A 14,007-nucleotide genomic window follows, 5' to 3' on the forward strand; every position below is an offset into this window, starting at 1 on the left:
GGGCGGTTTTCGCACCCTTCCAGAGCAAACGAGCTCAGCTCTGCGGTGCGCCAAGCCGGGCCAAAAAAAAAAGAGCTGAAAAGCCACAGGCGTAGGCCAGCGCCTGGCTAGGCAGCCGGCCCCAACCCCCCGCCTGGGTTGTAAAACCAGGTCCGCAAAGAAAACCGCGCAGCGCCGAGCACAGAGCCGGGGTGGGTCGAGGCAGCTTGCGCTGCCGGCAGGTCTCTTCTCCTCGAAGCAGAGTTCAAGCGAGTGGTGAAGGAGGAAGAGAGGAAGGACGTTTTCCTCCAAAGGAGCCGCGAGCAGAAAAGGTCACTGGGACCAGTCCCGTCCCGGCGGGCAGGTCCCGCTGGCGGCTCCCGGCCGGATCCGTCCCTGCTGCCCGGCGGTCCCGGCTCCCCCGCTCCGCGCCGGCGCCAAGGGCCGTCCCCAAACCCGCCGAGCCTCTGCGGCGCCTCCGGGCTCGCACCGGCCCCTGCAGCAGGCGAGCGCAGTCCTGCGGCTCCCCGCGCCGCGGCCGCGGAGGCACCTCCGCCCCCGCCCAGCCCCGACGGCCGCCGCGCCGCCGGCAGCGCTGGGTGTCCCGCAGCCCCCGGTCGGTGGCGGAGCCCCGGAGCAGGGTCTGGCTGTCTTTACGGACCTCTGGAGTCGGTGACCGTCATATACACTGCCCGCCAAAAGCTCGGGCTTTTTTCTTCTCTGCTCGCCCCCCCCCCCCCCAAAAAAAAAGGCAAAAGAAAACGAAACAAAACAGGTCCCAGTTTCCACAGACGTAAATAAAGTGGGGCTCCGGCGGGAGTCCTCGGCAGGGCCGGTGCCCCGGAGCCTCTCGAAGAGGGCGCGGCGGCGGGGTGCGCAGTCCCGGCCAGAACTGGGTCTCTCGGCTGCGCTCCGGGCCGCCCCCTCCAGCGGGGCCGCGTGTGCGCAGCGCCTTGCGCAGCGGGGTCTCTGCCGGCTGCCGCCGCCGGGCACGGGCTCTGGTCAGTGTTTTTCCTCCGGTTTCCAGAGCACTCCGCGCACCCTGGGCTGCTGTCGCCGTCGGTGGCGGCTGCGGGTCCGCCCGGGCTGCGGTCTGCCCCGGATCCGCCTTCCCTGGGGGAAGCTGCCCCCCCGGGGGGGAGAGGTGCCCGGGGGCAGCGGAGTCCCAGCTCCGCCGCTGTCCCGTCGCCTCCGCGGCTCGCCTGGGGCCGCCGCCGTCTCCAGTCCTACAAACCACACCGAGCCTTTCTCTGCCACAGCCAAACACCTTTAATTTTCGCAGCAGAGGGATTTCGGAGGGCGCGCACAAAGTTTCCCCGGGGGAAGGCGGGCGGGGATGAGCCGCGGCCCGGCGGCGGCGGGGAGCCGGCGCAGACCCCCGGCTCCCCCCGGCTCCCCCTGGCCCCCCATGCCCCCGGGCCGGGCCGGGCCGGGCTCTGCGGGGCGCGGGGCTCCCGCCGCTCACCGCGAGTCCTGCTGCCTTCTGGGCGCCAGGCTGGAGGTGAGCAGGTCCCTGGAGGCCGCGGCGGGCAGGTTCCCGGGGGGACATGGCTGGAGATCCTCCTTGCCCGGGAGCTCCGCAGAGGACACCACACAGTCTTGCTCGGGGTCATTGCTGTTCCCTGCCCCCCGCTTTTTGTCCTCTTCCTTCTTCCACTTCATCCGCCGGTTCTGGAACCAGATCTTTATGTGTCTCTCGGTCAAGTTCAACATGACAGCGAGCTCCACCCGCCGCGGCCGGGAGATGTACTTGTTGAAGAGGAACTCCTTCTCCAGCTCCAGCAGCTGCGCCCGGGTGTACGCCGTCCTCGTCCGCTTGTTCTCCTCCTGCTCCACCACGTAGGACCCACCTGGGGAGAGCGGAGAGTCAGGCGGCAGCCGCGCCGTCCCGCGTCCCTGCGCGCAGCGGGGCGAGCGGGCGGCCCCGACGGGCCCCGACGGCCCCGCCGAGGGGCGAACCCAGCCCCCGCCCCGACCCCGACGGCGCCCGGCTGCTGCGGCCCCGGCCGCGCCTCCCGCCGGCCCCTGCTGCCCCTCGGAGCGCCCGGTTCCCCGCGCCCTGCCCCTCGAGCTGTCCTCCTCGCTCCCTGCTGCTGCTTTGTTTTGTGTTTTGACCGCTGAAAGCTCAATCTCCGCCTAAGGGCACAAGGCTCCGAGTTGTAGGATTTGCATAAAAAAGCAAAAGAGCAACAAGAAAAAGAAGGAAAAAAAGGCTTTGCTACGTGCCCCACACACTAACAACCGAACAAAACATAATTCAAAGAAACCTGGCCTCGCCGTGATACTACCTGGAGGCAAGAACAGCCCGGCGGCGGCAGGCCCGGGCCCGGCCTTCCCCGCTGGTCACAAGCCCGCCGGGCGCTTTTGGCGCCGGGGCCGCGGGGAGCGCGGCTGCGCCGGGGTGCGGACGGCCGCGGCCGCGGAGGAAGGGCCAGCGCCTCTCCCCGACGCCGCGTCCGGCCCGGGCCCGAGCGCGGCCCGCCGGCGCTCAGCGCAGCGAGCGGCGAAAAGGGACGGGAGAGCCGCGCGGAGCGGGAGCGCGGAGCCGCCGCAGCCTCCCGGGGCTTCGCCGCGGAGCGGTGCTGGCCCCGCGGAGGCTCCGGCCCTGCCGCAGCCGTCGGGAGCGCTGCGGGAAGTGACGGGGCTGCGGCACGGCGCGGAGCCGGGGCGCCCGGCCATTTCGCCAGGCTGGTCGAGACCTTTGATTTCGTGATCCCGGAAACAGCGGCGGTAACGAAATCGCCGTTCCCAATAACGCCGCCGCTGCCGTGCGCGGGCCTCGGGACGCGGGGCGGCCTGGTCGTAACGCTGCGGCAGAGCGGGGGTCAGCGCTGAAACGGATCGTCCCCGCTGCCACCACAGGGAGCCTTGCTGGGACACCTTCGGTCGCCATATAATCTCCAAGGCATGGTGACAGCTATCTAAACCGCCACAGCCACCCGCGCTCTCCCGCAATTCATCTTTGCATGCCCATTATATATATATATGCATGCAATCTGTGTGCATCTCTCTATATATACATATATATAAATTATAGATTATCGATTTATATATATATATATATATATATATATATATATATATATATATATATATATTCTTTTTTTTTTCTTTTACTGCTACGGTAAAGTTAAATAGTAACTCCAGGAAGGCAAAATCTCGTGGGTCTGTTGAAAGCGGCGGCCGAAAGGGAGCGCGGGGCGCGCAGGGCCGGGGCCCCGCTGTGCCGTGCCCGGGGGGCAGCGAGGCCCGGGGCGCTGCCCGCCGCCCTGGGCATGGCGGAGCCCGGGCCGGGCCCGGCGGCAGCGCCGAGCAGGACCCCGTCGCCCCCTCGCTGGGCGCCTTTATCTTGCAATAACTCTGCGCGCGTTGAATGCACCGCAAAACCCCGCTTGATTCTCGAACGCCGAAATCCCACGTGTTTCTATAAAAACGCATCTTTGCCGTATATCGTTTGCAACTGTAAATACCGGGTTTGGCTACAGGCGTGATATACGCGCCTGGCACGGAGCAGCGCCGCTCCCGCCGGGCGGGTGTGCGCCGTGTCCCCGCAGCAGGATCACTAAGGTGCGTGTGTTCGCGTGCCCACTGTGCATCATATACACGATTTAACGCTGCAGCGCAGCCTTTGCCTTGACCTTTTGGATGAGCTGGGGACAGTGGAGGAGAGCGAAACTTTTCCGGGAAAACTTGCGTTTTGCTGCTGTTTCTCATTCCTCGAGTACAGAAGACAGAGAAAAAAAGGGGCAGTTTCAGAGTCTGGTTCCATACTTTTTCCCCCCTAATTTCATTCAACCCGTCGAAGACGCAATCTGATTTTATCCTCCGGGCACAATCTCTGCCCCGAGCCCACGACGTGGGCGGCAGCACTCTTGTCTCTCCTGCCCTGTGGAGATGCCACTGTGGGGACCGGTGACCGCAGCCTGTCCTTCCTCCCAGCGACCTGGCCCATGCAATTCCCGGACTACTTCACGGCGATTTCAATCCTCCAGTCCCTTTTTAACTGTCTATTTGAACAAAGCCATTAATATAATATTTGCCGTATAGGCGTGACAAAGGAGCAGGACACGATAACATTGTGCAGGGAGAGACAGAAATATTGTTCCGCAGCGGAACTTTCTGCCTAGATAGAGTTTCTTCCCCTCGCTGGCAGCTCGGCTGCGTTTGTGCATTGTTTCCCCTGACCCGGGTTTTAGGTAGCAAAAGGCACAATTCCGGCGAAAAGCGAGCGGGAGGCGGCAGGGCGTAGGAGGTGGCGGGAGAGGGGCGCCCGGCGCCGCCACGGGCACCCGGCTCGGCCCTGCCCTCGCCCCCGCCGGAGCTTCCGGGCCCCGCGGCCGCTTCGCGCCCCCCGCCCCGCGCGGAGCCCCCACGCGGCACCCGCGCACCGGCGCTGCGCGGCCGCGGCGGCCCCGTCTTGGCGGCGGCGAGTTAATTGGTGAAACCGGTTCGTTAATCTTTGCTCAGGGCTGGGGAGCCGCCGGGCCCTCCGCAGGGGCGCCGCGAGCCTGCCGGCGCCTGCTGATATTACTGGGACTTTATCCCCGCGGCCGGGAGCCGCGCACGGGCTGCGCGCTGCCCTCGCGGCTGCCCGCGCACCCGGCTGCCGGCCCCTGGCCAGCCGCGGCCCCGGCGCGCCCACGGCCGCGCACCCGCGGGCCGGGGCCGGGTCGCGGCCGGCGCGGGGAGCCGAGGGGCGGCAGGAGGGCGCGGCCTTACCGGTCCACTGTCCCTTCCAGGCGTGAGATTTGGTGGATTTCATCCAGGCGAAAGGCACCTGCACGCGGGGCTCCTCCATCGCCGCCGCGTCCGCCCCGTCGGCGAAGGGCAGCGCGTCCTGGTGGGGAGGAGGGAGATGAGGGTGGTGGTGGTGGTGGTGGTGGTGGTGGTGATGCAGGTGCGAGACCCCGGCATCCTCTGTGATGGGGGGCACCTCGTAGGGCGAGGCGTCTGGCGGGCTGCCTTGCTCCAGCGCCCCTAAGGCGCCGGCGTAGGGCGGCTGCTGCTGCCGGCCCACGTAGAGGCAGGCGGGGGGGCTGGGGCTGTAGTCCTGCGCCGGGGCCCTCTGAAACGCGCACGGCTCCTTGTAGAGCTGCGCCGAGGCGTAGTACTGCTCCTCGGCGTTCATGGCTGCGGGCGGGGGCGCAGCTCGGCGCACATGGGGCTGCGCCGCTCCCGGCGCCCGGGATGCCTCTTTGACAGCTCGCCGCCCGCCGGGCCCCGCCGCCCTGCCCGGCTCCCGCCGCCTCCCCATAGGCGCCGCCGCCCCCACGTGAGCCCTCCCGCGGCCCTGCGGGGCGGGGCGCCACCCATAAGAGGCCACCGGGCCGGCGCGGCCCCGCAGCCCCCTCGGCCCCGCGGGGAGGGCCCGCGACCCCCGGCGGGGCGCCGCGGCGGCGGGCGGGCCGGCGGGGCCGGGGGCGGCCGCGGGCAGGGCCGCGCCGCGCTGCCGGCGGGCGGGGGCTCGGGGAGGGCGGCGGCGGCTCGGCCCCGCGCCCGCGCAAGGGCCGCTCGCCCCGCGCTCCGCAGGCGCGGCCGGGGAGCAGGACGCGGGGGCCGGGGCACAGGGGCTGCCCCCGAGCAGCCGGGGCGCGGGCTCCCGCGGGGCGAGGCGGGGTGCCGCGGGCGCGGAAGGAGGCGCAGAGCCGCTGCCCGCCTGCCCGGGGGGACGCGGCCGCGGGGACCACGGCGCTATCGCGGAGCGAGCGATAGGCAGCGGATTGTTTGCCGAAGGGGCAAATTTGGGAGCCTTCCCCGCGGCTCGGGCTGCAATGTGTTGACCCTCGGAGATAATCTGCTCCAAGTCGGTGCCGGTTGACTTGGTGACGAGGCTATGAGGAGGCGGAGAGCTACCGAAAGGGACAAAGATCATTTCCCTGCCTCCCTGCGCTCGCCCCGGCGGCCGCGCTCGCCGCCTCGCACGCGGGCACACCTCCTGCGCGCCCGGCTCCGCGCACCGCGCACCGCTCCGCCAAGCGGCCCCCGACGGCCGCCGGGCCGCCCCGCCCGCCGCGCCTGCTGCTGCTGCTGCTGCTGCTGCTGCTGCTGCTCCCCCGGGCGCACACGGGGGCCCGCGGGCTCCGCCGGGGGGTTGCGGGGCGCTGGCCCCTCGGCCGGGGCAAGTGCACCCCGAGCAGGCGGCGCGGGAGACGCCTGGGCACCGCTCGCCCGCCGGCTTGCGAGGGATCATAAAACCGCCCAGTCCATTACATTTAAAATGAGTTTCCGCTATGAATCCATTCGGGTCGCCCATCTCTCAGAAAGCACACCGAGTCTTTGATTCAATATTGAGCCATTAAGCAATTGCTTTCCCAAGCCATTTAACAGCAGCTCTTATGGATAAATAAACAAAAAAGGCTGTAAACCAATTATAGTGCGGATAGTGAAAAAGTATTTTATTAGTGGGAATTACCGATAGACGTCACTGCTCCTCGGACTCCCCTCGCCCCGCACCCTCCTGCTCCATCCCCTGGCATCCCGGGCAGGGGTACCGGCCCGCCGCGGGACACCCAGCCGCTGCGGCGGTGGGGGGAGCGGTACCCCCGGCGTGCGGCCCCAGAGCCAGCGTGGCCGCAGGGGCTGCTCCGAGCTCCCGCACGGCCACGCGGTGTCCCGGGGGGATCTGCAGAGCCGGGCCGGCTCCCCTGGCCGAGCGCCCCGTCCCTGCTCGGCAGCCTCCGCGTCCGCGGACGGGGTGTCTTGCCCGAGGTCTCTTGCAGACTCAGGTGTCCTTTGAACTTACCCCGCGTTTAATCCAGGTGCATCAAACCCACCCCAAACCCGCTCCTCCGCGCTGGAGGCCCCCAGAGAGCAGCCCCGGAGCGGGGATCAGGGAAGGCAGCCTGCCCCTGTCCGGAGAGGCATCACTGTGCCCTCCCCGGGGCTCCGGGGCACCGCGGGGGCTCGCCCGGCCCCGGCCCCGCGGGGGAGCCGAGCTCCGCGCCGCTCCCCGGAGCATTTACAGCCCCGGCATTTCCACGGGGAACCGGCACGGACAAACAAACGTGCAGCCATAAAAACCAGAGCAAATTGATTCATCTCCAGGGAGGACCATTACCCGGTGTCTTAATGCGGTCCTCTCTCTACAACGAACATTTCTAAACAGAGCAAACATTTCCCCCTCCAAAGCAAATGAATTTCGTATAATTTAGAGCTAATTCTCTTCCATTCTGCCTGCGTGAGCAGGCGATAAGGGCACGCTTTGCCGTGCTAACAACAAGGCAGCAGGCTGCAGTGCAGGAAAAGGACCCCGCTGCGTATCCTGGCATTGGGGACCCCGGGCCCGGCCTGCAGGGCGGTGGTGTCTGGCAGCTGGGGCGCAGCAGGCAGTTAACCTGAGCCCAGCCAGAGTCCGAGCCCAGGGATCATCCAGGCAGGATGAAGCCACTGAAGTCTGCCTGAAGAGCCCCTCCGAAGCTATGGGTCCTCATGCGAAACCTCTGAGCCATGAGCGGGTCTTACCCAAGTGCGTGCCTGGACTGGGAAATGTGTGATGGAGGGGTGCAGGCCTTGCTGCCTCGGGGGTGAGTGGGGCTCCATAGACACTGCTATGCTGACTCAGAGCAAAGATCCAGTGACCCCAAACCTTCTTCCCAAGAGAAGTCCACATCAATGGGTAGGGCAATCACAGCACGACATGCACATATGATACTGCACTCATCTGTTTTCCCAGGCTCCCAGCATTTTCAGCTCAAGGGATATTCTGAGCTGTGTGTGCAGCTTTTTCTAACCCTCAGTGGATTCCTCCAATTCTTAAGTCTTCCCTTAAACCTTATGTGAACCGTTACCTTCCACACCGTCCTTTGGCAAAGAGTTCCACAGATTAAATACCACTGTGAAGCACTGCCGCCCTTTGCTTACTCGGTACTTGTCCTCATTTAGTGACCTTTCATTCTCGTACTAGAAGAGACTTGAGATGGGTAGACACAGTGTAAGAAACAAAAAGGTGCAGAGTTGCCTCTTTAGCTCATATGTGGACTCCTGCAACACCAGCAGCTCTTGAACACTTCAAGCAGGTGCAAGCACTAAGCTGCAAGCCCAGGGACCTCTGCATGCACACTGTCATCTCCCAGCCAGGAACTTCCCCTGCCCTGGCTGTCCACGTTGGAGGCTATGGCAGGCTTGGAGTGACCATCCTCAGCCTATAGGTAACTATATGAAGAAAAGACAGCTGATACTGATTGCGTGCTTATTCCAACCAGTAAATGTACAATAGGGTTTAGTGTCTAACCATTGCAACCAGGTAAACAAGCAAATTTAAAACAAGTGACATGTTGCACATAAATTTGTGGCTAGAACAAATTAACAAGGTGATGGGTAGATTTTCCCTCACTTTAAAGCCTGGCTGGATGTATGCTGCAGTTCAGCTGGAGGTCCCAGGCTTCACCTGCAGTGGGACATTTCTACAGCCCCTAGGAGCCTTGACGTATCTTGGGGGTTTCTGTGGCTGCAGCATTCAGCACATCCAGCAGAACATGGACATGGGAAACTCACACTTCCACCTATGTGTTGTGTGACCCGTGAGCATGGATCCTGCAATCAGTAATACAGGTCTAGCTCATGCAGAAAAAAATGTGGTAGATGTAGATTGTTTCCTGTTGTGGCTGTTATTATTTGCCCCTTTCAGATGACTTTTGGGGAATAATTAATGCTCTCACCAAAGCTGCTTAAGGATCTGCTAAGAAGGGAGATACAGCAGCTTTCTTATTCCAAGAAACTGAACAAAAATGAAGCTACAAGTATGTATCAGTAATTGAGGGACGATGGTAATAGCAGCAATACTAAGCACTACAGGCATGTTTTAATTATCCTTAATGCAAGAGCAGGGATTGACGTATTCTAGTATCAGCAACAAATGGTTCAGGTACTTAGCTGTTGCTGTCCTATAGTGAGACTATGCAATAACCATACAATTGTAAGTCACTGCAATACTTGGATTACCATAGTCGATTCAAGTGTTTTTTAAGGACATGTTAAGATTTGATCACATTGCTTTAGCTCAGTGTTTGTCTAGCAGAGAAGTTGTCTGCATGGTTTAACTGTGTTTTTTTCCTGTTATACCAAACCTGAAACTTTACAATTTAATGTGAATGTTGCTGAGTGCTCAGTGGTTTGGAAAGACAAGCCTCATACCTAATATGGTATCTATGTGATTTTAAAATGTAAGCGGTAATATATACATCATCATATACATAATTTCACTCTCTTCAAATCCAATCGCATTTTTAAAGAAAGATCTTACCTAAAATGCTTAATTTAGGAGCTTAATGTGAGCCACTGTTTTCCGAAGATCTTGAAAATCTTGTCCACTTCTTCCCCAGTAGTGTCTGGCAGACGTTACTGAAAGCTGCTGAGATCAGTGAAATGTAAAACTATCCGGACACAGCATTTTTTTTTCTAGGAAAGGTGACAGGACCATTTTGTTTGCCTTTCAGTGCAAATAATTTGTGATTCTCTACTCAATTAGTTCCCTTTCCCACTACAAATTATGTCCGTTTTATCATACCTCGCACTTTTTTGACTAGCCAACTAGAATACAAAATAGCAAGAAGTATAGTTCAGTCATACCTCCTCAGAGGGATTTGGGTTTGATTTTCTAAATCTGAGTAATAATTTGATGATTTCTCACTGCTCAACTTTTTTTTTTTTTCCTGTTCGCATTTTGACTGAAAAGAAATATTTAAGAAATATTGACTGGAACATATTTAAAATGATCTCTTTTATTTTCCCAGCCCTGTTCAAACCAACACAGGAAGACTGTATTCATGGCAAAGTACAGCAGTGGGAGAAGGAAAAGTTGACTGGGAAACAGAGCTTTCCCAGGGATCGATTTTTAAAACCCCCACTCTGCTGTATCTAGAAGAAAGGTAACCTTTCACAAAGCTGGTTAATAATCAATAACCATGTGAAAACAAAGCTGTCTTTCCCCCTTAGCACTAATGATAAAAACAAGAGCACAAACTATTCCAGCTGCCTTAAAGTAACACTGGTTCATCGGGTTTTTTGCAAGGAGCTTTTTTTGGTCTCTGAAAGGTTCTGAATTCACACACTGCTACTTCAGTGTGCTCCTCCTGGCACACATTAGCTTGTTCACATGGTAGGTATGGGCCAGCTCTTGAACCGTATGAAGATTATGTAAGCCATTTTGAATAAGACCTCGGCGAGGAAATATGTGGCAGAGATGCCTTGGGAAACACTGAGAGCAGGAGAGGCTCTTACCTGTGTGATGTCGTTTTTATATTTGCTTTTTTACGTCTCTTCATTTTTCATTCTTTTCTCTGCTATTTATAGTTTCATTTTCTAGTAGGAATATTGATTGTCACCAGGGAAGTACAATTTAATTGCACTGTAAGAAGAACTGATGAATTACTTTAAAATACTGTGAAGCTTTCCACCGAAATGGAAACAGTTTCATGTTGTCTGCCCCACACAACTTTCTTTTCTACCATCTTCCTTTTCTGGTTATTACATCAGATATATGTAAGTATGTATGTATATATGTATGTATGTATGTATGTATTTAGATATAGGTATTTAGGGCAGAAATATAATCCAGAGTGAATTCCTCCTCATAGCCTTTGTCTGTTTTCATGTTTTCCTAGACCACAAGAACTTCAGAGCAGGGGCTGTGTTGTAGAGCAAGTTTTCAAAGTCCAGCCCGGACTTAGCTGGGGTGTCTTGGCCCTGTCTTGTCGTACAGCTGGTGTTTGGCTTCCTGTTGGATCACCTGGCAGTTCTCACCATAGCCCTCCCCTGTTGTTTGTCGATTATAACTTTGCCAGACTTCAACCATTCGAACTGAAATTTTCCATTCTGAATCTCTGTCTCTCACCAAACATTTTGGAAAACTTTCATTAAAATAGGCTGGATCTGTACAAAAATGAAAAAAGGAAACAGAAAGTAGTGAAGCATTGGAATTGATCGTACAGGAAAGATGTGGAGTGTCCATCTCTGGAAGTCTCTAAAAACAGGTTAAACAAGCCTCTACCAAGAGTGGCGTAAGCATGGCCGATCCTTATTTGGGACAGAGGACTGAGATAGCTGACACCCTGAGACAGCAATCCTACACAGGGTTTTCTGGTGCTTCATTGTTTTGCTGGATTTAAACACGTTCACAGCCCTACTGGGATGTTCTCCCACAGTAACATTGCTCCAGACTAAGCTCTTTGTGCAAAATTGCCCACTTTTAGCCAAACTTTGAGCTGCTGCAAATCACAAAGGCTGCACACATGACTCTCAAAACTTAGCAGCTAAGTCCTCCAGAACATCTTTCTACAATGAGAATGTCCCAGCCCTGGGCATCAAGACTGAGTGAGACCTTCCTGCAGCGTAGTCATAGTATGAAGCTCAGAAGTGAAAAGCTGGGAGATGTTCCTCTTGCTCCTTCTTCCAGCCATGGGCAGTGTGGAGGGGGAAGATGCTGTTTGCAGAGGACATGTGACATGCTCACCCTTCAGGGGAAGTAGTTCAGAGGTCTAGATCTGGGCGTGCTCCCAGCTCAAGTCAGGGTGAGACCTGGGAATATGCCAGCCTGACCTCTTCCCCCTCCCCTGTGCTGCCTGCAGGTAGAAACCTGGGTGTAAACGCCAGCAGAGAGGGAGGGTGTGCTCTCCCAGCCCTGTGTCTAGATAAGAAGCAGGATCTGGGCAATGCCACCATGTGCTCCAGCCAGCCAGACCGAGGGAAGCTAATGTAACTCATGAATCTCTTCAGCTGAACTTCACATAAAGGGTTACTAGCTGCAAAGGTCTTGTTTTTTCTGGGTGTAAGGTTTGCCATAGCCTGAAACACTCCGAAGAGTAGGGGAAGCTTTTGAGGAGTCTGGTTTTGAACATCCAAAGCCACAGGAACTCTGCAGAGTGCTGAACTGGGCTCTGGGAGTGCCTTGGCCCTCTCCAGTGCTGTCCACGTGGGCTGTGTCTAAACTGGCCAGTCCAGTAGGGCTTCTCAGTACTTAAACTAGGCATTAGTGATACCTTGTAACTTAATCCCACTTAATCTCACCTGGATTTTGCAGGGGATTTACATGCTTACACGCCACTTAAATCAATGCAATCACTTAAATCCATTTACCAATCAGGGTACCCAAACTTCCTTCTCTCATCAGTAAACCGATAATATCACGTCAGCCCTCGAGGTACTGTGCCACACTCAGATCCTGCAGAGGGGAATGCTAAGGAGGAACCTGTGAGGAAACCCATCCCGCTGTCCTCTGAGCGAGCAGGCAATAAAACATGCGGTGAATAAGACCTGGACTTAAAATACCTGAAGAGGGAAAGCAGAGCAAATATAGAATTTCTTTAATTGGGTTCTGTCTATGTCACGCTGTAAGTGAGAGAAGAGTCCTGGGAAGGAACAGGAGGAGGACAGGAAATTAAATAATATCTCACAGAGTATATATATAAGGGCATGAAATGAAGTTGTTCATTCAACTTTCCTGCTAGCATTTCCTTGTCTGCGTAATATACTACAATGTGTCCAACACTTACAATCATCCAATGAGGGAAGAGAAATGTATCTGCACCTTATATGCCCAACCAGTTATTAATACACGTTGAATTTTAAATATTTAATACATTAAGAAGCGACATTAAGAGACATCTGCCCTCTGAAAACCATTTAGATTTCCTCATGTTTTAACAACTGAAGGAAAAGAAATTGGAATTTTCTCATAGATAATTCACAAATATGAAAGTAAGCAAAACTAATTAAAAATATGGATTTCTTATTTACTCAGCTAAAATGATCATTTTCTTTGTGTATGTAAAATAATCTAAATGTTTATTGCACAGTGCAGCACTTATTTGTTTGCTCATTTACTTATAATATAATGATTCAAATGCAACTTAGTTATGCTAAGGATCCACCAAGCCTTGGGTTTTTCCACTTCCCTTCCCTTCCCTTGTTTCGCTTTCACTTTCACTTTCACTTTTGCTTTCTCCATCATAATCTTTTAAATTGTATTTCCATCTAGTATTTTCCAGTTGTTTATTTATGTATTTCTTTTCTTGCATTTGTATATTTCCTTTTGGTATTTGCACATTTAGATTTATATTACCTCAGAAAGAGATGTCCAGCCCAAGTTTAAAATGCCAAGTTTGAAACTACAATTACAAAATAGGCCAGCAAAAAATCAATGTTTTTATAAAGTTGCAATGCACTGTACATGCATAATGCATGTAAATTTGCACATTTAACTGAAAGCTCTACTAGATTTTCTTTCTCTTAAAGATGTATGCAGGTTTTATCAGTCCTTACCTGAACACTGGAAAGCACATTTTCAGACCTTGAAATGAGTTTATGTACCTAAACACCACCTGATTTAATGCATCAGCTGACGAGGACAAAAGACATTGATTGAATGTCCTGTGTAAGGTGTCCAGAAGGCTGAAAAAGGCGATTTCCTCAAAATAATCAGCAAAACTCCACCCAGTAATCATTAACTCAGTATTTGGTCCAAGCTCTAGGAATAACAGGAAGCTTTAAAAAAAAAAAAAAAAAAAAAAAAGGCAGTCAGAAAACACTCAGTGTTAATTCAGGAGACTAACTGGCCCTGTCCATTCAGGAAGAGTCTAATGGGAAGAGTCTCTTCTGATGGATTATAAATGTATTAGAAGTTTAGCCACCAGCCCCATTCCTGGAATGACACCCCTTGACTGAAGGCGCAGCAAGCAGGTGGAAACCCCAAGGGCTCCTTGGTGAACACAGCACACAAGACATGAAGAGTTGCTTCTGGGGGGTTTATGCTTCAAGGGAAAAGATGGGCAAGCTGGGATAATGTAGAAAAAGAGAGTAAAGAAGAAATTCCAGTCAGGTTACTTTCAGTTAATTTGAATTTGTAAAAGCCCTTGTCTTTCATGCTTGACACAAATGGTATCTGCACTGCCCTGCCAGTGAACAGACTAACACGAGTCAGCTGTGAGAGACTGCTGGGGTTTAAACTTCAAAATGACATTTGGTGGGCTTCAAAAGAGCCTCACCTAGTCACAGAGCTTCTAGCCAGGCATGATCATTAGATCTTTTGGATGA

The 14,007-nt window shown here is 55.5% G+C and overlaps 1 protein-coding gene across 1 annotated transcript; it reads right to left on the reverse strand.

Annotated features, from left to right (window-relative positions):
* Window positions 1-750: 750 nt before the first annotated feature.
* PDX1 (pancreatic and duodenal homeobox 1) lies at window positions 751-5,230 on the reverse strand. Its single transcript, XM_064523824.1, has 2 exons — window positions 4,699-5,230; window positions 751-1,829 (listed from the first exon to the last, which is right to left on the reverse strand). Exons 1-2 carry the CDS (start codon window positions 5,105-5,107, stop codon window positions 1,441-1,443), a joined length of 798 nt encoding a protein of 265 aa, XP_064379894.1. The 5' UTR covers window positions 5,108-5,230; the 3' UTR covers window positions 751-1,440.
* Window positions 5,231-14,007: the final 8,777 nt, after the last annotated feature.

The sequence above is a fragment of the Dromaius novaehollandiae genome, chromosome 1 (assembly GCF_036370855.1).
Source record: "Dromaius novaehollandiae isolate bDroNov1 chromosome 1, bDroNov1.hap1, whole genome shotgun sequence".
NCBI lineage: Eukaryota > Metazoa > Chordata > Aves > Casuariiformes > Dromaiidae > Dromaius > Dromaius novaehollandiae.